Source organism: Anguilla anguilla, chromosome 11 (assembly GCF_013347855.1).
Source record: "Anguilla anguilla isolate fAngAng1 chromosome 11, fAngAng1.pri, whole genome shotgun sequence".
NCBI classification, from domain to species: Eukaryota; Metazoa; Chordata; class Actinopteri; order Anguilliformes; family Anguillidae; genus Anguilla; species Anguilla anguilla.
In genome coordinates, this window is record NC_049211.1 from 32,346,362 (window position 1) to 32,371,346 (window position 24,985).

Genomic DNA, 24,985 nt, shown 5'->3' on the forward strand with positions numbered 1-24,985 from the left:
ATTGTAAACTTTAAACGTTACATTCACACGCATGTTCTGTATCAGGCATGGCAGCAGCACACAACTTACTGAAGACTCAATACAAATAACTAACTACATGTCCTAGTTTTAACTCCAAAGCATCCAAAAGATATTCAAAATGCCTGACACAGTATCAAAACTGAAGCACGCGGTTATAATGTGGTTTTAAAACCGCAAGGTTTAAAAAGAGCTGGGATATCACATAAAAGCATTCAAACAGCAAAGAATAAAATTAACTTCAGCAACAATTACACACAACATTTCAACCGTTCCATTTGGCTTATCACTTTACAAGTAAGTTGAAGTAATAAATCAAACAAGTATTAAATCCACTAGATTTAAGCAGCCAGTGGATTTAATATAACCTTTACTGCAACTACTTTCTTACAATTTTACTACATTATAACAAAAGAACGCAATGGTTTTACATCTCTGCTGAGTGATGTAGTATTCAAAGAGGGGTAGATCCTTCTAGAAACACTCATCCTTTTGTGCTAACTAGTGCCAACTGCATCTGCAGCTGAAAAAATATATATATTCTAAAGGCAAGCATGTGATTAAAATGTGTTCAAAGCAAGTAGGCACATGAAAATTAATACAGCGCACCACTACTTTTAAAATGTTACATTAGCTGTCGTTACGTCGACTGAAATGTCTACTATACATATTCCTGGCAATATTTCATTATTTCTGTACTACTGGGCGTAACCAATAAATTAATATTTCAGAAAATGACAAGGTGTGTCATTTTGTGCTTCCCCCCATTAATCATTGAAATAAAGTGCAATGGACACATAATCTTCAGACTGGCAACCCAGTTGACAGTTTGTCTTTTTGAGAGATACATTGAATCAAGTATTGCTGCAAACATACCCGCCTCATTAAATAGTATTTCTCACCTCCTTTAGGATACATATTATCTGATGAAATCAAAAACTGAAAACACAGAACTAATGATTTAAACAGCTCCTATTTTTAATGCACACTGATCACAGTAACGACTTACAACTTTCTTGATATTTTGTAAGGCAGTAAGTTCATTTTATTTAGCTTTAGAATTTAGCTTTCACATAGGATTTTAATGGGATGCAAATGTTTTCTTGCAACCCTTCAATTGCTCAGAACGACATTTCAATTGCTCAGTGATTCATCCTAAGCAATGAGTAATGAATTTATGCAAACGTTCTTGTGCAACATTATCTTTTTGGCAATCAGTTACATGAATATCATTTTTGGTGTTAGAAATAGAAAAAAAGCCTTACTCAAGTCTGCAACTTAAAGTTAAGAACAAAGCACAGAGCAATTTGATTGACTGAAATTGTGAGTGCTGGGCATTCGGCTTTTCTTATTCGATAAGGCACACCTCACGACATGAATGATGGGACTTGCATATTACAATGCAAAAACAGCCTTTAGCCTTTAGCTTTCAATGACAGCAGTGGAAATATATTTTTATACATTCCAAAGTTACCAGAGAACAGCTGCTCTGAACGGTTTGTAGTGTACTGTAATGTATGTGTTAATTGGCTGAGGAGTGTGATGCATTTCTACCCAATGTTGGAGTATTGTACGATTTACTTGGCCTGCACTGTATCTCCGTTTGAACCTGTGAATATAAAATAAATATAAATATTTAAAGCACTATATAAAGGCCTTATTTATGGCATATTGGCAAATGAGGTTTAAGGAAAGCATACATGTACTGTATGCACGTGAACCTTGCTTTTGTGAGCATAACACTACATTATCATTTTTATGAAATCATGTGCCGTTTTCTCTAATGTTATTACTAAATCTACCAGTAAGAGTTCTAAGATTGCAGTATTTCAGTATTTTAATTAATTAAGTATTAAGTATTTTATTTTAATTAATCACTATGCAGTGTCATGCCACCATGGGTGAGATATTATTTCAATGCAAAATTAACACAAAGGAATTTTATTAACTAATGAACTTCTTTAAAACCCTCAGCAACAGCAGTGCATTTATTAATCTCCTATTTAACTTCTCTATAAATATAATCTATTTATAAAAAAAGACTGAGATAAAATATATATGTATTTTTTGTATTGTGTATATATATATATATTTTTTTTTGTTCTGTTTTTCTTACCAAACCTTTTCAGTATTGCTTGAAATCAAATCAGTGGGTACCATGCAAAGTAATTCTTTTTGGTTTCATGTAGAACACATCATCCAAACAAATGAAACTGAGCATCAATTCACATTCTCCTCTTTTAAATATGTGTTAGTTTGACCCAAATGAATATTAGTAATCGTATACAAACTTTGAAATTTGTCATATTTTATACAGATACAGAGTATCCTGTAGATGTTTATGCCTATTTACCGGCCTATAAAATGGCTTCAAGAGGTTATACATTGCTTCGGTTAATTTCTTTATTTTCAAAACCATCCAGTAGCTTCGTGTCTCGGATATTTTGTTGTTGGAGTGCTTTAAGCGTTTTCTAGTTATACAATTCACTGCCTCTGCACTGATATTGGTTGAACAAACTTCTAAAGCATTCTTTTTAAAGGCATGCTTTGATCAACATGCAAAGCAACCACGGCCGGGTCATTCCTGCAGAGCCTGTCATGTTATGCTGTGTAAATGTACAGCACAATGGAAGTTCCCTTTCAGTTTGCTCCTGTGTCTAAGTCCGTCATATTCAGAAATGAAGTCTGAATATGAGCTATTCATACATCATCAATGTACGAGATATGCATTTGAGATTTGAATGTTGCTTTGCACAGCTGAAGGTCAAAGCAATAATGATAATAACGGTTGGTAGAACTCATGAACATATCTAGCATCCTGTCAGTCATATTCAAAATAGATTTTTCCCAATTCTCACTCTAGAAAATGCTCCAGAATTATGTCATGAATTACTCTTGCCGGCAGAAGAACGATGTGGGAGAACTTGTATATATAAACATGCCTTTAGTCAGGCTAGCCTTAACACTCCCGGTTATTAAATAGCCAACTGGGTGTGATTCCGGCCTGATTATCACAGCGATGTTTTGGCGCTCACCGGTTGGACTGACGCACAACCTAGCATAACTTTCAGGCTCACTTGGACCCTGGCCAGGCCCGGTCTCCGTAAAAGCTGTCCCCAGGCGCCACGTGCGGCGAGGGGGGGCAGGGGGTAAAGAGGTCGGAGTCCGTGTCCGACTCGCCCTCGGCGATGTAGGGGCGGACCTTGGCGCAGAGGGCGCCGCCCCCGAAGTAGGTGGGGCCGACCGGGAAGTCGCCGTTGTCGCGGGACTGGGATATGCTGAAGCCGCTGAAGGAGCGCTCCAGCTCCTCGTGGTCCACGGACGGGATGGAGACGGACGTGTCGCTGTCCCGCTGGAGGAGCTCCAGACGCAGGTCCAGGCCGCTGCCCCCGCGGTGGCTCCCCCCGTTGTGCCCGCCCGCCGAGCGCTCGTTGGCGGGCGGGGGCGGGATTCGCACCAGCGACGGGTCGTTGCCCCCGCTCGGCGGAGAGTTGTCCTGGCTGCGGGGGCGGGGCTCTCCAGCGGAGTGCTGGTGCCAGGAGGTGGAGGGGGGGCAGTGGCCCGGGGCGGACATGGCGGGCGGCAGGGGCGGCTCGTTGTTCTTCTGGCCCGCCAAGCTGCCCGAGCGGACCATCTTGGCCACCAGGCCGTTCTTGTCTATCGGCCCCCGGTTCTCCACGGGGCTGTGGTACGGTGGCGCCGGATCCGGCTCTTTGGACCCGAAGAAGGCGTCGGTCTCTGACTGGGGGATCCCCATGCGTTGGATGTAGATGTTCACCAAGAAGTCCAATTTCCTCTCCATGGACATCACCTAGGAGACAGAGAGTCATGATGGGAATTAATGAATTAATTAATGAAATTATGAGAGAAAGTGACTGTGTGAATCAATGCAAGTACAAATTAGTATGTGAAGACAGCGTGAATGAATAAATGAAAAAATGAATCTGAGACTGAGTCACAAGCAGCGAGCATTAAGGTATAATTGAGTTAAATGAGTTAGTGATTAATTTAATGTGTGAATGAATGGAAGGAAACTGTGCAAGTTAATTCAATAGTAAGGTAATACGTGAGTGAGTGAACTAATGGAATGCATTAAGCTGTTAGTGAAAGACTTTGATAATTAATTAAATAATTAATGAGATCAGGATGCTGAGTGAGTGAATCATGAGATGTCACCTGCTAACATAACTGCTAACATGTCTCTGAGCTGACCTTTTAATCGCTAACATCTCTGAGCTGACTGCTAACTGCTAACATCTCTGAGCTGACTGCTAACATAGCTCTGAGCTGACTGCCAAATGCTAACACATCTCTGAGCTGACTGCTAACTGCTAACATCTCTGAGCTGACTGCTAACATAGCTCTGAGCTGACTGCCAAATGCTAACACATCTCTGAGCTGACTGCTAACTGACAATAAAAGGCTAGCCCCCTGACCTAAAACATACAGATTAAATGACATTGCTATTCAAGAGGACAAAATGTGCACCTAAATATTTCATCCAATAATTTCATAATGCCACTGATCTCTGACAAAGTTATAGCCTTAAGAATAAAATGCCAGTTCTAAAGGGAATACCCAAAATTATTTTCCAAGTGGGGTCATGCAGATCGTTTCCTGGGGTAAATGAAATTTTAACATGCTGTGGGCTCTTTTCTAAGCGCCAGTGTTTTAATGTGTTGTCAGGGGCCCTGAAAAGAGCCCTAGAGATGCAGGAGGCCTACCTGTTTCTCCACTTTCAGCAGTCTTCCCATCATGCTTGGGTCCTCGGCGGCTTCCCCCTCCACTGCAGTTTTGGGGCGGTCCTTATCTGTCACCGGGGCACCCCTGCCCACAATCTGGTCGACCCTGGCGACGCAGGAGCAGGGAGGAAAAGAACCCACACCCACAATGAAGCTGGCACTTCTGAATTACTGGTGCAGGAGAGACAGAGACGGAGCCCGAGGCTGATCCGTTGGACAAAAGCCGACCCTTCTTCAGAATTCACGACCACAACCTGAGAGTTCTGCATCAATGTACTGTAGATACTGGTGGTGTTTCCATATTATAACTTTATGGCTAGCAGGATTCAATGAGATTGGAATGTATGTAGGATGCAGCCATAACTAATTCAGTCCTAATGCAAATGACATCAAAAGGGCATTCGAGATTTGAAATACAAATCTCGATTTCATCAAACAGGAATATTCCTGGATTGTGAGGTAAAACGGCAATGTTAGTCAATATCACTACACCCCAATTCAAAAATTGTATCACTTACCATGAGACCCACAATTTTAGATATTCTGTTTCATGCATTTATTCGAAAATATACTTTACAATAATAACGCATTTATCAACATTCATATTATGATATATTGCTTATGTTTTTTAAGATTTACTTGCAAATATAATAACCTAGAGATGGATTACTTTCCCTATGTTATGAGCTACTGACATTATGATGGTCTAGTCAGTATTTCAGGTACAATATGTATTTTTTTTTAAAACAGGATGTTCCACATGTTCAGCTAAACTTTTTACTAGCTTTTAAACCAGTAACACCCTCACTGACTCTCTTGGGTAAAAGACGTACAAGTTTGACACAGTGGCAGAGGCCCATTAGACAATGGCAGTGACTGTCCATCCATTTGGGATTTTAAAAAAAACTGCTGGTGTGGTTTGGAGTGACCACTGGGGGGGCAGGGGTGGGGGGGGAGGCCTTGGGTAGGGGAAGGGCACTGCTAGGAACAGCACATGTCTGTCAAGCTGGAGGTGTTAGGGGGCGTTCACACACATGGGTTAAATGGCATGGAAGGGCACATACACCTAATATTTTGAGACTTGAAAGTGTCCAAATGTTTCTATGTTTATGACCCAATGGTAAGCCACACTTATATATACACACTATATAACCACCAGGACTGGACGGCACTCTGTCTGTCCAACTGTTAACTTTGGATGTATGTAGAGGAGAGAAACATGTCCAGTTGGTCGTCTTCATGAATTGAGTACTTTCACGTCAGTAGACATGGGACATGGTGACGAGGGACATCACTTAACATGCTTCGTTATGCTTCATGCCAACATGCATACGCTGCTGGAATTAGGGGTTAGGGAATATTTACAGAGCCCTGCTACTCAAACGCAGGACCCTCCTTTTTACTGCATCCCGATGAGGAGGGAGTTCAATGCATATTAGGCAGATCAGCGCAACCTCTTCTCTGACTGGCTACATGACTGGCTCCTTACCTGTCTGTATCTTATTCTGACCGCCCATTTTGGAATGGCCAATGGCAGCTATTGGCCCATTGTTGCAACATTGTCCCTAAAGTCAGAAGGGTTAGCACCCATGTTACCATGAGTGTGTGTTAAACTCTGTGCCTTTGTTTTATAACTTCAAATCCTGTTCCCACACCTGGCAAAATTCATGCACAGGTGCTTGGGTAAAATTGCATCTAAACAGAAATCATGCACTGTTTTTCTTACACGTTTCTTGCTTCTCAATGTGGAAATAAATATAAGCAGAACACGCAGTAAAGAATGAGTCCTGGAGTTTTTTTTATTCTACTCTTTGTGGCTCTTAAAATCTGCTACAGTTGTAAGGACTGTATGGTAATGTAGCTGGTGCAGGCACCATGCAGTTCCCTCATACACCAGGAGGAGCTGCTAGTGAGCAATGACAATAAATTGATGACTGAAAAAAAGTGTGTTCATGTGTGCACGTCAATAGTTTGCTTAATTAACAAGCAGCCTAGTGGTAGAATTAGTGATTAGCATTTTTGCTATAAAGTTATATTTTTAAGCTTTTGTTTCATAATATGTAATTACTTGGAGTCAAAAGTAAACTTTATTTATATGGTACTTGGGCATATGTATATATAGACAAACGATGGCTGTATATTGTGTATTCATTTCAGCCTGGCTAATTTAAAGCTAGCTAACTAGTGGCAGATTGCTGCACAACACCCTTGAGCAGGTCTGCTGCTCTAAAATGCACTACAGGCACCAAAGAAATGTCTACCTGGGTAACGCAAGGGCAATTCTGTTTGTCATCCTTTAGATAAATCATAAAAATCCACTTTCACAAGCCAGCCATAATTTTGACTCACATTTAGATGGACGTGTTTGTTATTTTCCTTCACAAACAGGGTTTAGAGCAGTGGTCCTCCATCCTGGTCCTTGAGAGCTGCAGGGTCCGCTGGGTTTGTTACTCAGCACTTGAGTATCACAGCAATTGATCAGTTAAAGAAGCTAATTACAAGGCTAACTCAGGTCACCTGGTTTCTTGGGTCTAGACTGATTGCTCATTAAGCTGAAAAAAAAGCAGCTAGCCCGTGGGAACAGGACCAAGGCCACGATTGAGGACTGCCAGTCCAGAGGGCCCAGCCATTGCCAAAATTTATGGAGAAAAATAACGCACTCATTTATTTGTAAGTCAAAATTAAGGACAACTTTAATGACTGAGTCCTGTTTCTGGGCCAGGTTCCAGAGCACTGCCATGTAGCCAGGAGAAGGAAAGGGTCCCCTGAGGAGGATCAAACAGGGAAAAGTAAAAAGCGGAATTCCCGATGGCAGAGGTGCAATCCGATGAAACCTAACCTAGGAGGGTACTGGGGTGACTCTTTGGGTCCCTTGGTGGAGGAATACTTCTTATGACGGGGAGTTGAGAGGGGAGGGCCCACGATCATGTCTATCCTGGCAAAGTACATAGAGAAGACACCAGGACAATGCACAATGATGCAACACATGGGAGTCGAAACAGACAAATAAAATAAAAATAAATAAATATAAAGATCCAAAGACATGGGCAAATAAGTGAAAATATATTCCATCCACACATCCGAAAGCATAAACAGTGAAATTGTCCAATTTTTCTTTGCTTTTTTTCTGATTTTCAGATTTAAATGTTTTACAAAATTGCTGCCTATTCACAGTGATTAACGCCATGGACACAGAGTTTTGCATTCTACATCTGTACCTACATATCCAAAATGATATCACAGAAAATTCACTTTGAGTGTGTCATGTTACTTACGCACTAAAGTGCCACATTTTGGTTTTGGGCCTTTCAGAACCACTTTTAGTCAGGAAAATTGGCATCACCTGATTTGAGCATGACTCCGCCAGCGATGACTTCACCATTCACAAATGAAAAACAGTTGTTTTTGTATGCAGTCAGCAAGCTTCCATTTGCTTACCATGCATTTATTCCAGTAATTAAGCACGTTCTCAAACTGTGAATGACACGGTCAGGAGTCAACTAGTGTTCATTGCTATGCTAATTAGCATCCGTGCGGTCTACACAACTGTGTCCACATCCTTGCAGAAGGGCTGGGTGATAAATTGAATGTTAATATAATAATTAATATAAATTTCTGGGGTATACAAAATTAATATCACGTTGCGCTTACACTGCACATTTTTTACACCATAAAATTCATTTTTTGAACACCGGGACAGTTGACTGCATAATGACAGAGCACGTAGTAGACGTGTCTGCTTGGCAGACATGGCGGACGGGAGGAATGAGCCAGCCTTGGCTGGAATTACGGAGCGTACGCTCAGCGGAACCAAAGAGTGTCAGTCACAGCATGTTCAGTTACCCCAGAAGCGTTCTTCCGCTCAGAAACTGCCTTAGAAATATGCAATCCTTGCACATTACGGTTAATTCAATTTTAATTTACATCACAGTTAGTTACATTTTTCGAGTGACGTTAATTTGCATTGTTGTTAAAACGGCATGTGCTGCTAGCATTTTTAAAACAGCTTAAAAGAAACTTTTAAGTGTCTTTAATGAACAAAATTATTTCACTTGAAGGTATCTTATTTGTGGTAGTTTAAAGGCATACTATGCAGGACTTGCACTAAATAAAGGATGTTTAAGTATATGATTCTGATTGAAAATCACTCTGTTAAGCTATTTCACAGAATGCATTAATAGAGATATAAGTATCATAATCAGTATCACCAAAAAGCTTTAAACTATCAAGATATTATTTTTTAGCCATATCACCCAGCCCTACCTTGCTTACATTTGCATGAATTCAATGAATCTAGAAACATGGTTGTTGGTTGTGGAAACTGGAATACATTTTACATATATGTGCAACTGTTTCATAAACTCACAACATATATAGTACTTATTGGGTGAAGAACTTGCCCATGTTAATGGGAGGAGAGGTACTGATATACCCAAATACATCAGGGCAGACCAAAGTGTGGTCTCCCTTGTATCAGGTTCACCCTCCCCCTTGTGTGGTTGGCACAACTTCAGACACAGGGATTGACCGTGTCCATCACAACCGCACCAATGTCCATATCACTGACCGTAATGGGATCTGCTCAAGAGGCAGCGAATGCAATGTGACCCATCATATCATGCTAGCAAGGATCCTTCACTGTTGTGAAATCTCCCCAGTACACACAAATCCCCAGGCTAAGGAGATCTGTTCAAAATGTCTATTTGCACAACAGCAGAAGTGTGCAAAGATTATGGTAGAACAAACCGCGCTGTGAAATAACATGATGGTGACCGGACTGTGAGCATTTGGAATAAAATGACACAGAAAAAGCCATTACCCAGAAGCCTCCACCTCAAGCAACACAGAGAGGGCATGGTGCAGTGCCCTCTTGCCCTCAACAATCTTTCTTTTTGTGAGAAGCACACAGGTGGATAATGTGACTTTTTGTGCATAAAGGACAATACACACATACAAGAACAAGAACACATGAGACATGCAGTGTGTGGTACAGTAAACCTTGGGTGACCAGTTGGCGATGTTGACCAGTTGGTGTTGTCAATTGATACATTTGTGGCTGACCAGCTGGCCATGGGCTGTCCTTGTTTGGTAAACTGTGGTAGTGCCAGGATTAGAGAGACTTTGGGGACATAGCAGGAGACACAGGACAGGGTGGGAGACGGAGGGGAGGCCGGTGCAGCGTCTTGCCTGGACTGCAGGTTTTTGATCCGGGACAGCATGTCCAGATGACCGGCCGAATACTGCTCAATGACGTCCATCACGTCGTACGGTCTCAGGCTCTCCTTGAACTTTCTCTTAGCCACCATGAATTTCATAACGCTGCCAGCGGGGGAAATGCAAGGGCCATGAGAAACTCCCAACACAAATAAAACAAATCAGAGAAGTACCCGAATCTGAAATGTGACGACCATTTTAATAATGGAGTCAAATTAATACGGAACATTTGCGTATGTATTCTATATGTCCTCTGTTTAGGTAGGAAGACACAACAATATTTTTTTCTTAATGGAAACACATTGTATTCATATTCATATAAACCCTCCTATTGTGTTGACATTGTATGCCACGTTATGTTTTGTTTAAACAGACACAAAATGATTGTAATAGAAAAATACAACACCGTGTGTCACCTTCTTCCAAATAACTAGCCTTTTGTCTGTAAATATTGAAAAACTGTGGAGAAACTTTGAAAAAACTCTCATAGAAGGTCCTGCGGTAACTGTGAGTGAAAGTTTGAAACCTGTATGGGAAAATTCTACCAGAATCAGCCACAAAAATTAAAATAAAAAACATTAAGAAGGTTGTATATTTTGCTTCATTTTACATAGCTACAGAGCCTAGGGTCAAAACAACCCCACGCAACCCTACTGTTAGCAATGTCGGTACAGGACTTTTGAAAACATAGCATTATGTTCATTGCATGTTTACTATTTAATCCCACCAAATTAGGAAAGTCATACAGTATCAAGATGAAAAAATAACATTCATTGGTTAAGAGACGTTAAACACTGAATGGGGTCAAATCGACTCCAGACATAATAGGAGGGTTAAAGTTCTTTTTTGAATGCAGTCATATGAAAACAGCCAGCAGGCTGTCTCTTACCACACGGCCCTGATTGTGACCTTCAGTCCCGGTGTTAAATCCTGTGCCACAAACTCACAGTGGCAGCTCTTATTGTCGTCCACGATGTCGTCCCCCGGCAGGCTGGCCTCTACAGAGACAGGGAGAAGGGTGTTACAGGTGTTAAAGGAAGGGAGGGACAGAGCAGCCAGGCTACAACCCCAAAACATTCAGATAGCCTGTTCAGTCTCCATGCTTACAAGGAACCAAGGATGGCCATTAGTCATGGTCATTAAACCGTATGGTCCGGTGAGAGTAGCCTGAGATTCGGCATTGTTACATTTTGAACGGGGGGCAGGTTAATGACTGTGCCCCTTGAATTCAGTGGCAGATCATGTCTTGAGTCCCATTACACGAAGGGGCTGCCTGGGGGATTTGGGTGAGGTGGGGTTTGTTGGCATTTCCAGGGAAGCAATCCTGAAAGTTAAGGGGTTGAGCTGACTGCTGTTGCTCAAAAAAAACAGGCATTCTGGGATGGCGGCGTCACACCACTCCTCTCAGGTGGAACAGCTACATGGGCTACCGGAGGAAGAGAGGAATGGAACCTCAAAAGGAGGCAGGCAGCAGTGGTGTCCGTCAGACTGAGCTTGGCCACACTTTATATCAAGCAATTTACGGATGCAATTACACTGTAGTCATAGCTCTATGGTAGCAAGAGGTTTCAGAGTTTGTACAATCACTGAAAAAGTTAGGGTTAGGTTTCAATTTTGGTTATGTCAAGGCTTTGGAACAGGTGCAATCAGGAGAAGAATGTGGGTTGGAGTTTGAATTATGAATAGGAGAGGAACTAAGGTAAATCTTTATCATCACAAAAACTACAAACTCCGGTTCTGCATTCATGTTTACGGCTGTTTATGAAGACACACATAACAGTGACAAGTATTTACAATGTAATTACATAAGTAAATTGCTTACTTAATGTAATGTGTATATGTGCAATCTGCAGTCTGAGTCACAGCTTTACAGACCAAAGATTAGCAAGACTCAGCAGGAAGTGAGAATATTGTTCCTGTCTAGCAGGAAGTAGATCTCTATCCTCAACAGATTGCCTATATAACAAGCATAAAGGCTGCATGGCGGCTGCATAAAGGAATCTAAGCAAATTACTCAGTAGACACAGGAGAGTTCAGGTAGTGACTGTGCATGTTAAAAACGTACAGATGCCCAGCAAGCAATTAACATTTAGCAGTTAGCGAGAAGCTTATTTGTCATTTTTACAATCTGCCAGTAACTGTTATCTGTTCGGTGACAGGGAAGAGAACAGTTCCTGTGCACCCGGCATGTTCTAGCAGAACACATACCATACAGATGCATCTCTGTGCAAGCGGTTTGGAGAGGTGGCCCAGTGAAACGCTTGTCAGTTCAAACTTCCCACCCAGATGTGAAATTCAAAACAAATTTTAAAAGTCAACAAAAATACAACAATGAAATTTATGTCCGTTTTTCAGATTTAAAAAAGTTTTTTCAGATTTTTCTCCCCAGTTTGGAAAGCCCAATATTATTCATCAGCAATCATTGTTGCAGCATAAGCTATCAAAATTCAGGAGAGTGCCAAGATGCACCTGCTATCCTCTGAGGCACACAATGTCAGCTGCTGCTTCACACAGTAGTTCACAACTAAGACTGACACCAACAGGAGTTTGAGGAAAACACGTAGGACCTGATTAAGACCTTTAGCATGTGAAAAACCTTTAAGTACTCATTCAAATTTACCGTGTGCTGATATGTGCTAGATGAATGTAAGAATTTCTCACTGAGTGATCATAAATAGAAACATTCGTAGTATGTTGTCCCAGCCCCATGCAACAAAAGATTGCAGAAACATACAGTGAATTATTACATATTTAGGTATGTGTACCACACTATATCACAATGTTTTTGCATTATTTTTCAATGTGATATCAATGTTTCATCTTAAACCATCATAAGCGGCATATTTACCTGCTTTATAATGAACAAAAAAGCATTTTATTAATTTCTTGGAGGTATTTGGACCCCTAGATATTATAGACTCCTATACTGATGAAAAGGTAGTAATATGCTCTTGACAATTATGCAAAAGTGAGTTTCACAAGTCAAAACAGTTGATTTGTAGTGAAATATATGTTTAGATTACAATTTACAGCAATACACAATTTAGATATTTTGGATAGATTTGGAGACACTAAGAGACACCAGAGTACACTGCTTACTTTTTGCTTCATAGATCTTTAGCAGTTCCTCATCCCACACTCAGATTTTATACACTTATGGTCAAGGAATTTATGATCTGAGACATGTATACTTTTACCTGTTTTATACATGTGATCTCTCAGTATTTCATTTCAAACTAAAGTAAAACAACTTTATTTTTGCATTTTCACCAAGATAATTGCATTTCTGGCACTTTATTCATACCTAAATTATTAACATAAAAAACTAATCCAGTTTTAAAACTACTTAGTATTGTAAAAGTGTCTTGCTTCATTTAAGCTGTTTTTCAAGCCTCTGTGTTTCTCACATCTGGAGTTATAAAGCCTTAAATGTCACACCCCATAAATGGGTGAGAATTTGGTAGATTTGGCATCTGCACAAAGGGGTAAATGCGCATCTCAGCAGGTGGGCGCTACACATTGCTGGTGGTTTCCCCTGCATCAGTGTAAAAAGCACTTTGAGTTTCAAGAAAAGTGCTACATAAATGTAAGAATTATCATTATTATTACTTGCAGGATTGAGCTCCCTGATTGACTAGAGGGGGTTGCTCCGTGCATGATGAAGGCCTGTAAACCCACCCATCTATGGGTGATGAGTCGACTGTGGGCCTGCCAGGCACCGACAGCACTGGCGCTGTGTAGATTTAATACAACACAGTGGAACAGAGCCTTAACAGATACCAGACTGTGGGGCACAGTCGCACACAGTAAAACTCCTTTAACAGACACCAGACCATGGGGCCCATCCACACACAGGAACAGACTTAAAGTCTGCGACATAAAATTGAATAGGTGCACGGCACTTTTTTCAGCTGGAAATACATCATTTTATTCAAGCGATACTTGTCAAAAGAGTCCTGCAAAAAAAGTGTTATTTAATTTTTCCAATTTTAAGATTTTACAGTTTTATTTTTTCTAGACTTTTTTTGTATGATGTTATCATGCTTACATATACCATAACATTATCTCATCCTCATCCTCTCCTTTTGTGCATCCAGGGAGGGCACATACATGGCACACGTACATAAAATCGGCAAGCTTGCAAAGGAGGTTCAATAATAATTAAAAATATAGCTCTATTGCTTTAGGACTAATACAACTAGCTAGCTGGCCAGCTATATAACACCACCATAAATGGATAAGAAGTGAGAGTGGGAGAAGGACAAGGTTGGTAGAGGGATTAAGAGCAGAAACATAGCAAAATAACTACAGCTAAATACTGCAAATCTCTATTGATAATGTGAATAATGATTCTCTAAGGCAAACGCGTATTTGGCTCAGACAGAAAGAGATTGTTTTAGCAGAACATAATACTTTTATTTGCCTCAAACAATATCAGATTTCTTTTTTTCTTAAATAACACAACTAATTTGTTTAAATGAAAAGGAACGACCTCTGACAATAGTATTCCAGATGAATGAATACCATTTAAGGCCAAAAATTAAGCCAATTGCTTATAATTTTACTCAGACAAGTGTTCATCATTGCAATACATTAGGAGAGGGAGAGTGGTAGAGCTGTATCGACTATGTAACTCATTGCGGACCTGGGGCCTCATTTATAAAAATGTTCTTAGATTTATACTTGAACTTAGTCTTAAGATCATTTCCGACGGTGTGCTTACGTTCGATTCATAAAAGATACTGAGCATAAAAAACCTTGCTTACACAGGTTCTAAGAAGCCCATTTGTAACTTATGCACCTGTGATCTATAAATCTCAAATTAACTTAAAATTGACAGCACCTCAACGTGCCTCACAATCAGCGATTTCCCCTTATATAATGCTAGCACAAATGAGGGTTTAGTCAGGAATAACCATGGACCAAAAGAGAAAAGCAAACTTTTTGGAAGATCATCATGCGCAAAAAAGTCATTCCGGTCTCTGAAAACTCTCTCCCTTCTAAAAGCACGGTTTTCAATGTTTTCCAATAACGCAAGAACAGCCACGGTTACTTTTTTCTAATTTGACACACTATTTATAGAACGTTGCATCCTGTTTTTAATTCAAAACACCTTGCGTCTGGCAATTAATTCCTCACACCTTTAATCGATAATTCCTATCAAATTGTTCATAAAGCTAATGCAAAGTTCACCACAGGCTTGGTCCCAAACTGCAATACCCCTACATAACCACCAGGTTAAAAATTACTTACGTCAAGTCTAGACTTTGCGTAGCAATAAGTTCATAACTACTTATACATGGTTTTCTGCATAAGTCGTACTTAAGATCAAAATTGATTGTAAGTCCGTTCTATAAATGAGGCCCCTGGTTCATTCCCAGGCCTAGTTCCTTCCCAGATTTGTTCCTCAACTCTGCCACCACTATCAGTTCAGGAACAGTTGCTTTCGGCTACACCGATGGGAGGGGCTTGGAGAGCATGCCCCACTCGATTGGATCATTGATGTCATTGGCTAATGGCTACTACGAAGCGCAATGGTGGAAATTTTTTAGGAGTAGCTGAAGCTTCAGTGAATGGCAAGTTCTGACGTTGCCTGAACATTACAATGGTAGGTTGTTGTGTTGTTCCAAATTGAATAAACAAATCTTTTTGAACAATCCATTTTTAAACTCAGTACATACCAAACTGGCAGTGGTACATAATGCAACTAAATTTCAGCTCCTGGACTGATTCAGATCGCCAAATGAGCTGAACTCTCTCCCTCTCGTCATCCCTATTGGATTAGTTCTCATCTCCCCTATGCTCTGTACCAATAGAAACATAATGACAAGGCATTCCACTAAATTATCAAAGTGTAAGCCTCAGGCATACTTGCAATCACTATACAAATGGTATTTTTTTTGTATTTGTACTTTAGGCATTACAAATACTATTGCCATTATCTATGTCATTAAATCATTTATATGAAATCCTCTCTTGTATTCTGTGCTGCAGCACAAGTGCATCTTTCATTAATTTCATTCAATTCATTTACCTACTAAAAGTTTTAAAGGGACTACTACAGTAATACAAAATGTAATGATTGTACTGAAAGCTCAATAAAGAAAATGTACCGATTGTACTGAATGTACTGGAAGACTCCATGAATGAAGTCTACTGAATGTACTGAAGGACTCACTGAACAAATTGTACTGAAGGATTCAATTTGTACAGGGACTCTAAAAATAGCATACAGAAAGAGGACCAACTCGCTGAGTGTACTAGTCTGCCAGTGACTAATGTCAGCAGCAGACCATCAGAAACAGGAAATGGTATGTTCGGTGAAAGAAGTATTTAGGTTTTTAAAAAATAATGTCACAAGGATGTTTATAATGATGTTAATGACAATGTTGATGATAATCTTGAACTTTTTAAACAATCTATGAGAGCATATTCCTCTCATTTGGTAAAAAATAAATTGGGTTACTACTATAAAAAACACAATGGATTAGTGTGTTTAGGCTGAGGGACTGGTGAAGGAAAACTAAAGTGCTCTTCATAAAAGTCCAATGAGTATGTGACAATTAGACAAGAGAGAATACTTTGTTTTGAAGCTGTAAAGGGTTTAAATTTTTGGATTATAATTAACCTGTATTTTGAATTAAATGCTATGGAAGGTATACTGCAGTTACAAAAACAGTAAGCTAACGTGAGCCAGCTTGAGACTTATAAAATGTGAAGGCTAAAATTGTGAAGCTTGCTAGCTAGTCAGCAATAAAATTAACAATGGCACACATTTTACTTATTTTTTTAGTCGTGTTGATGTGTCTAGTGTTGAGTTCGGCTGACATTTTTCGGTGCTGCTGCCCACTGATGTCACTCTACGCTGATCATTTTTGCCTGAAAAAATTATTTAATTACTGTAATATTTCCTTGTGGAACAATTAATATTTCCTCCACAATCAACATGAATGATTTGTCTATTACCATGTGTCCCTGGCACGTTTCGTCTTTTCATTTTAATTACATGTAATGCATGGTCCAGGACACAAATATGCATACTGGCATCTGTTATGGCACTTTTGCATACTCTGCATACCTTTTGCATACTCTGTATCACAGAAGAGATTTTTCCACATAGAAAATATTCGTTCTGCAGTATTAATTCTAAAAAAAAACAATATTTTGAATAAGTTTGTGGGGGTCCTGTTCTTAGTGTTGACATATATATATATATATATATATATATATATATATGAACTGACATGTTAAAAACTGTCAAAACTACACTACAGTATGTACAGAAACATAATACATTCTACAGCCACATTGATACAAGGAATAACGAACAAACAAATAAGTACATAATTAAATTGTTTTCGTCAATATCGCTAAAGAAAAATGAAATTGTCAAGACCAAAATAACTTTTTTAGTTGTTGAGTCCACTTGCTGTCACTCTTGGGACTACACTTTCCATGTACTATTGTACTTTGATACCTGATCTTTTCACTGTTTGTACAGTATGTCAGCTCTGGATAAGCATCTGCTGAATGCTATTCAAGTAAAAGTAATATGAAACACTGACATTACAAAGTGCTGGATCAGAATTTCAATGCTTCAAAAATCCAAAATGATAGATTTTTCATGGCACAAAAAGTATATTTTTAAAAGCCGTAGAGCATCTATTGTCTGTAACAATGAAAAAAAGTTAATTCTGGGAAGATAAGTAGGGCATTGTTAGGAAGTCTGTAATTTTGGGTCACAGTGTCAATCATTATCCCAGCAGCCTATCTGACATGTGGAATTGGAGGGGGGAGGGGTGAGGCCAGAAAATCGCCTTCAAATACACATCTGCTACTGGGTCACGAAAAGCCCGCCACACCACACTGACGGACAGGCACTGTAGGCCAATCGCGTGACAAGCGCATCGAGGTGGTGGGCCCCCGAGCGTGAGGGTTTTTTTGGGCGGAGGCCGTCTCCAGGAAAACGCATAGGGCCAGCTTCCTTCATGCAGGTGAGAATGCAGGAATGGCAGACACCGGGGGTGTCATTGGTAGGGATGGACTGATGGCTCCTGCTATGGCGGGTAATGAGATGTGCTGTAATGCCTGACATGCAACAGCCCTGCTTCAGCCACTCTATTCTGAGATCTAGAGTTCAGCCATGTTTGTGCTTCGTTAGATGTGCTTTTTTTTTTGTTATGTTCTTGCAGTCAACCCCTAGCAGAGGCACAACAGTCTCTTACTGATCAACCCCTCAATTGCTGCAAAGAGGCGGAGAGGAAAAGACAGGAAATAGAGTTGGTTAAAGGATCGTAAAGAGGATATGTTAAATAAAATGAATAATAGATATTTCAAGGCAAAAAGGCATTTCATTGAATTCCACAAAAAAGCACCATGAGCTCTCGACTCTTGGGAAGTTTTTTTTGAAACTGGACGTTTGAAAGAGCTCCTCCCAATGTGTCCTCTGAGTTTTTAAACTGTCAGAGACCTAGAACTAATCTCAGCTCATCACAATGTGCTTAGTCGCTAATTTATCTCCTTCGCAGTTTTTTTTCTCAAATTTGCACAAATGAAAGACTTCCTCAACCCCTGGAATTATGATAATTATAACATTTAAAACATAAACATTATATGCCAAAGCACATGAATATGTGATAAATGAGTATGTTGTATAATAGACAAGAGGTGTCTATCTTTATTCAGAATGCACTGTTTATAACTTGTGACATTAAAAATGAATCATGTTCTGCTTTGTAAAGGAAATGTACTGTGCTAGAACATCCATACGGAGATGTGTGACTGAATTTTCTGGTGGTAACACTGGAAGGAGAAAAACATGATCTGATGTTGTCTCTTACCATCAATGTACTTCACATACATTTACAGTTGTTCTGAAGTCATTTGGTTGGGGTCTGCTTCATTAAAAACGTGCCAGCTTTTATTGTGGTAGAAAATTTACTGACTGCATAGATGTTTTCAGATTTGCTCCAGAACCATCTATTAATCAGCCAAAGCTTTTATCAAAGCTTTGATCAGATTCAGCTGTGGCGCCAGCATAAAACACAATGTGTCCTTATGAGGGATGAGGTGCCCTTGGGTTCTATGCTTCAATAACTCATGAAATAATATGATTATCTGAGCATGTGCGGAAAAGGGGCACCAATTGTGTTGAAGGTAAAATGCAACATCCTCAAGTTCTCTTTCGATTGAAATGAAATACAACTTTCTGCGGCAGAATTTGAGCAAGTTGTATTAAACCTGAATGTCATAAAGCTGCTGGAGGACAAATGTATTTGTGGGAGAAATTTGGAGTTTCTCACATTAACACTTTCTTGAATTTTCAGTGAGAGGGAACAAATAACTAATAATGTAACTGATAATAACATTAAACGGGAATTTCTCTTTATAACACTTCTGATGTTATTTCCACACCTACTCGGGCTTTTATGTGCACCCCAGACAGTTTTTAGGTTGCTTGCCCCCATCCAATAGAAACCCAATCTACATCAAACTCCACGTTAGACTCATTGTAGACACACGTCCCTGCTTCTCATGACTGATATTGTCCTTCTAATGAATTTGTGCGGGGTGGGGGGGGGGGGGGTCGGTGGGGGGGGGGGTTGCTTACATGGGTATATCTAAATTATCTAAATATCTAAATATCTAAATATTGAAGCAAGCAACCTAAAAACTCTCTGGGGTGCACACAAAAGCCCGGGTAGGCGTGAAAATGACCCCATAAAGTGAAATTCCCCTTTAACATATTAATCTACTTCTAAAAGAACAAAAGATACAACTGATATCCTAAACCTCCTTTACAAGAGCAGTATATGCATGCCCTGCATGTTAATTCCAATGTCTTAGGAACACTTGGGAAACTCTATACTCTGTAACTGGCATAACTGACTGCATATACCTGCATGTAAAGTATAAAACATGGTGATTTGTTTTTTTTTTTCATTTCCTTTGATTTGAGGTTAATGCCTCATTTCACCTGCATTGTGAAATAAACAAGTTCTAAAACAGAAAATAATAATCCAATATAAAAAGGAAGAAGCTAACAAAAGCACAATAGCATAATCTGCAGTTGCAGGCTATGCTATTGCCTGTGTGATTATTTTACTGTAGACGTCCCAACGGACAGCAAGCCAGCCATTCCTTCTCCTGACCTGGAGAGCTCTTCGTTTTCAAATCTTCATCCTGCATCTCAATCAGCACTTTAGTACCGGTGTCGAACAGAGAGATGAAAAGGGTTCGGTCAAGATTTGAAACAGAGAAAATTATGTTAGAACAGTTCAATAGCTAAGTAATAACTGCAAATATATAGTAACAGAGTTGTTATATTTTTATGATATATACTGCACAAAAATATATAGCTACACAGCTCCCTTAAATTATAGACATTAACGTATTTTGAAATGGATATTTCCCCCATACTTTTGTTCAGGGATTATAATGTTCATGATGTAATATGACATGATTGATTGGAGCTGATGTGTCATGTTTTGTGAATTCAATGCCCAGTCTATGAAAGCACATAGCCACAGTCATAAACGCAACACCAAACTGTGACCTCTCAACCACAGAACAAAACACCAGATAAACACAGGAAAAATAAGGTCTTGAACACACTGATAAAATACAGCAATTAATTTTGCTGACACTGCTGTCTTTAGCAAAACTTCAGATCACTGCAGAGAATTCAAATGATCTTCAAGCACAAAGCAGGTGTCAGCCTTGATACTGAAGAGATTGTTTTGAGGCTACATACTATTAGCTGCAGGCTAATATTCTCATCAGCCAACAACCTCTCCCATCACCCACCCATGCCCATCAAATCAAGAGCCAAAAAGAAAAGATTTGGGGCCCAATCTGAAGTGGTTCAGTGACCCCCACCTTCTGAGTTCTGCCGGGACGCGCTGCCCTTCATTCGGAAGGCCTGTCGTGCGCGGTTGCGCTCGGTGAAGCTCCAGCTCTTGGGCACTTTGCTGGGGCTCTCCTCCATGATGTTCTCGGCGCTGGGGGTCCTGTGCATTCCCTGTCCCGGCCCCTGGGGGGAGCTCTTCCCCTTGGTGCTAGAGCCGCGGGGGCTGGAGAACACCCTCTCCTTCAAGCTCACCTTCTGACCGCTAGGTGTGGGAACAGCCAAAGCACCGTAAATGGTACACTAACTGAAACTGTAAGACTCACACTGTTATAAGGCTGTCTGTGAATGATTCTTTACAAGAGCCATACGACTCCTTCATAAGCAGTAAATAAACATTCATAAATAGACATTACGGTGTGTTATGTCACCAGTGATGCACTAAATGACGTACCTACTGACATAGACCATGTGTCTATTTACATCTATTGCATGTATGGTTGCTTGTGTAGTGCTCATAAAGGTACTCTGTTGTGCTGATGAGGGAGTTATATAGCTCATATGAAGGATAATTCATAGAATGTTACCCCATACTCACCTGACTACATTTCATACTCACCTGACCACATTTAGGGAGAGACATTATATTAAATAACAAACTTTTTGCCAGTTTCAATATGGTGTATTACCTTCCGGTAATAAGCTTTACAGTCTAATTTAACCAAAAGTTCCAGTGGCTAACATTTTCAAATCAAATCAATTTTATTTGTATAGCGCCTTTTACAAAAAAGACCCTTTACAGTGTAGCAAAAACAGCTGCTCTCAGTTGTCAGTTTTGTCAAAACTAATACAAATATGTATGATATTTATGTGACTTATACAGCACTGCAAATATTATCAGTGCCACCATTACTAAGAGTTCATAGCAACGATGCTTGACTAAACAAATTCTCAAATGCAACAATACATCTTACCTTTGCAGTAATACTGTGGACAGTGTCCTATAGCTTTTTTTTACCTCTGTAGTTGCGCACACACTACGTGACATTCAACAACTGAGCAAACTGAGAAAGACAAACAAGCAAACATGCACGTACCACATTCATCAAACAACATGATGTAAGAAAACTCATCACAAAAGGTCATGTTCCCACAGAAGTCGTAACAACATGTCTTACAGGTGAAACACAAAGCTTAGCAGCTGCTACACTGGCCCAGCTTGCAGAGCTCTTGTACCCAAGGCTGTGATCATTTGTTTTCCGTTTTACACACTACAGTACTGCTGTTGACTGCATAATGTGCGTGTAATCAAAGAGAATGATCTATCCACTCATCCACATTGTTGTTTGTTTTTTTTTTTTTTTACTAAATTACACATGAAATAAATGCAGAGATCGTGAATTTTGCCTCAGAGTCATAGATTTGAAACACAAATTTGATTAGTACAGAGGGAAAACAACCAATTCAACACAACCGTCCCAATACTTGTGCATTTAACTGGAACAAGAATCCTTTCAGTTATCTAATTAACAGAGTAATCCACCCCATATGGATGCTGAGACACACAGACAGACGTAGATAGATAGATAGATAGATAGATAGATAGATAGATAGATAGATAGATAGATAGATAGATAGATAGATAGATAGATAGATAGATAGATAGATAGATAGATAGATAGATAGATAGATAGATAGATAGATAGATAGATAGATAGATAGTATTTATCACTCATTCTAAATCCTGTGTACTGCAGAGTTACAACAAAATGAATCTCTTGCCAAACACCTGCATAAACACATAAGGCCACGTTGTGTTGACAGACCAGTCTGTGTTGAATTATCCGTAAGTGGCAGCAGAGGTGACAAATGGAAACAGCCACCAAGGTCTGTCCATCTCGCATCACACTATGAGAAGATATGCCAACGGAAGTCACACATCCAGCTTTGAGAAGATGTACTAATGGGAGGCACATATTCAGCTAACACAAGGGAGTCAAATATTCAGCTCTAGTAACACAGCTTACACAGGAGTCACATTCCACTATTAGAAGACGAGCTAACAATAGCCGCACATTCTGCTATTAGAACACAAGCTAACAGTAGCTGTACATTCTAGTATTAGAACACGAGCTAATGATAACCGCACATTCTGCTATTAGAACACGAGCTAACAGTAGCCGTACATTCTACTATTAGAACACAAGCTAATCATAACCGCAAATTCTGCTATTAGAACACGAGCTAAAGATAGCCGCACATTCAGCTATTAGAAGAGAAGCCAAAGGTAGCCACATAATCTGTTATTTGAAGATGAGTTAACGGGGGCCACACTGTAGGCCTAAATGGGTGGTAGTAGTCCTGGTGCTGACAAGATTAATGGGCCGTTTGGCACACACCTGGCCGAAACTACACCGCGCGGGAGGGGAACCCTTCCAGGAATGGAAGACTACAGGTCAGAAAAAGAATAATAAACAAACATAAAAACAAAGTGTAGCCGTGCAGGTGTTAGTATTTGCGTGATATCAATGTGAGAGATTCTCCTGCGATACCTAGCTTGCCCCGAGCAGCACCCACAAAGGGCCTCTTTGCATGAGCTGTTGTTACTGAAAACGAGGGAGACGGCTGGGTTAGAGGACGGCCGCCCTCTGCCACACATGAGCATAAAGACCATCCTCCTGCCCTTCACCCTCGGTCATGTGACTACAGCACATTTTATGGCTATGTGTACGAGCGTAGTTTCACGCAAAGTGAAGTTGGTATGTCCCCTGAGGGAGGTACAGTACATGGGTTGCAAGTGTGCTTTTCTTTCTTCTCTTTTTTATATTTTACATTATATATTGTGCTTAAATTACATTCTGCTGTCCAAATTTACATTTTAAGTACTAGTGCATACCATCAATGTAGCCTCCTTAAACTATGTGGGATTAAATGGACTAATGTCCATATCCAGCCAGCTTGTGTTCATCTTCCCTCCGCAGACAGCTGCCAATTGTGCTTCGCAGTCAATTCGGCAGAACAGTGCATTTCCTGTGCAACTCCTTAGTAATGCTCTCCCCTGCAGGTGCTCCAAATTGCAGGACTCTGCAGGACTACCCCAAATCTAGCACCACTCTTTGTAACACCTGTATCATGATCTCCTAGCACTTTCATGTTGCACTTGTATCTTCATCTTGATGTTGTAACTCTGTCTCTATCTCTTTTCACCATGTGTCACTTCTAGTTTATGACTTGCCATAACTTTACTTGTAAGGTAATGTAATGATATCAGATTAGAGAAGCCAGGGACCCACCCCCTTGATACTCCCTTTATGGGAGTTCTTACAAAATGAGAGGATTTGAAAGATCACTGTAAAAAAAAAATGCTTCCGGTATACTTAATGATCATAATAGATGTGTCATTCTATGAAAGATTTAACAGAAAACAAGTCAGATTAATTCTAGCAAATGAACTAGCAAATGAAGCTAATGCATAATGAATAGTGATGTCAGGATGTTCAGGGAATGTCTGACGTGGTCATAATGAAGATCTGTTCTGTATGCCAAGCTTGGATGATGTAAATGTTTCAATGACTGATTTACATTCATATTGAATGCCTGAACGTGACCATATTTCATGTGATAATAGAAAACGGGTTGCCATAGTAACCGCACTCTGTGCTTTGAGAGGTAAGTGTACAAGTCGGAGTGCGTCGTCGGGTTTAAAATTAGCGCTCCCTGCTGGGTGCTTTGAAAACCATCAACCCATCGGTGTAGCTCAGAGAGTTTCTAGCTTGATCCTGGGGGACCCCTGTGTATGCTGGTTTTTGTTCCAACCACAATTGCAATTCTGATATGTAAAGTGCTGCTATTTGCTCTACATTCAACACGTTTAATGCCTCAAGGGATGATATACCCTGGGAAGGCACATTTATGTGAGAATTAGCGGTGCATTCTGTAAAGAATAAAAGTCCCATATTCACATACCAGGACTTTCAATCAGCGAGAGCAACTTATGCTTGCAATATCTGCAAATGTTTTTCAGTCCTTTTTTCCCAGTGTTTTTTTAATTAGTTACATGAGTGTAGTCACATTTGTGAGGCACGGGGTGAAATAAATTAGGTCCTAATTACTGAAAGTGTTTCCTTTAACAACCGGTTTCAACAGCTTTTATCCCCCCTCACCC

At 40.0% G+C, this 24,985-nt stretch overlaps 1 protein-coding gene across 9 annotated transcripts in view; it reads right to left on the reverse strand.

Annotated features, from left to right (window-relative positions):
- Nucleotides 1-1,886: 1,886 nt before the first annotated feature.
- Nucleotides 1,887-24,985, reverse strand: part of LOC118208646 (potassium voltage-gated channel subfamily KQT member 2) — a 63,895-nt gene continuing 40,796 nt past the window's right edge. For 2 of the 9 annotated variants that reach the window (XM_035383511.1, XM_035383513.1), the window contains 7 exons: nt 20,853-21,085; nt 20,126-20,173; nt 18,200-18,217; nt 10,864-10,972; nt 9,948-10,079; nt 4,743-4,866; nt 1,887-3,829 (listed from right to left, as the gene is read on the reverse strand). In XM_035383511.1, the coding sequence (XP_035239402.1) occupies nt 3,092-3,829; nt 4,743-4,866; nt 9,948-10,079; nt 10,864-10,972; nt 18,200-18,217; nt 20,126-20,173; nt 20,853-21,085 (1,402 nt within the window). In that variant the 3' untranslated portion in view covers nt 1,887-3,091. Of the gene's footprint in view, nt 3,830-4,742; nt 4,867-5,737; nt 7,696-9,947; nt 10,080-10,863; nt 10,973-18,199; nt 18,218-20,125; nt 20,174-20,852; nt 21,086-24,985 lie in introns of those variants that run through there. The other 7 variants (XM_035383512.1, XM_035383514.1, XM_035383516.1 and 4 more) reach the window with 5 other exon arrangements.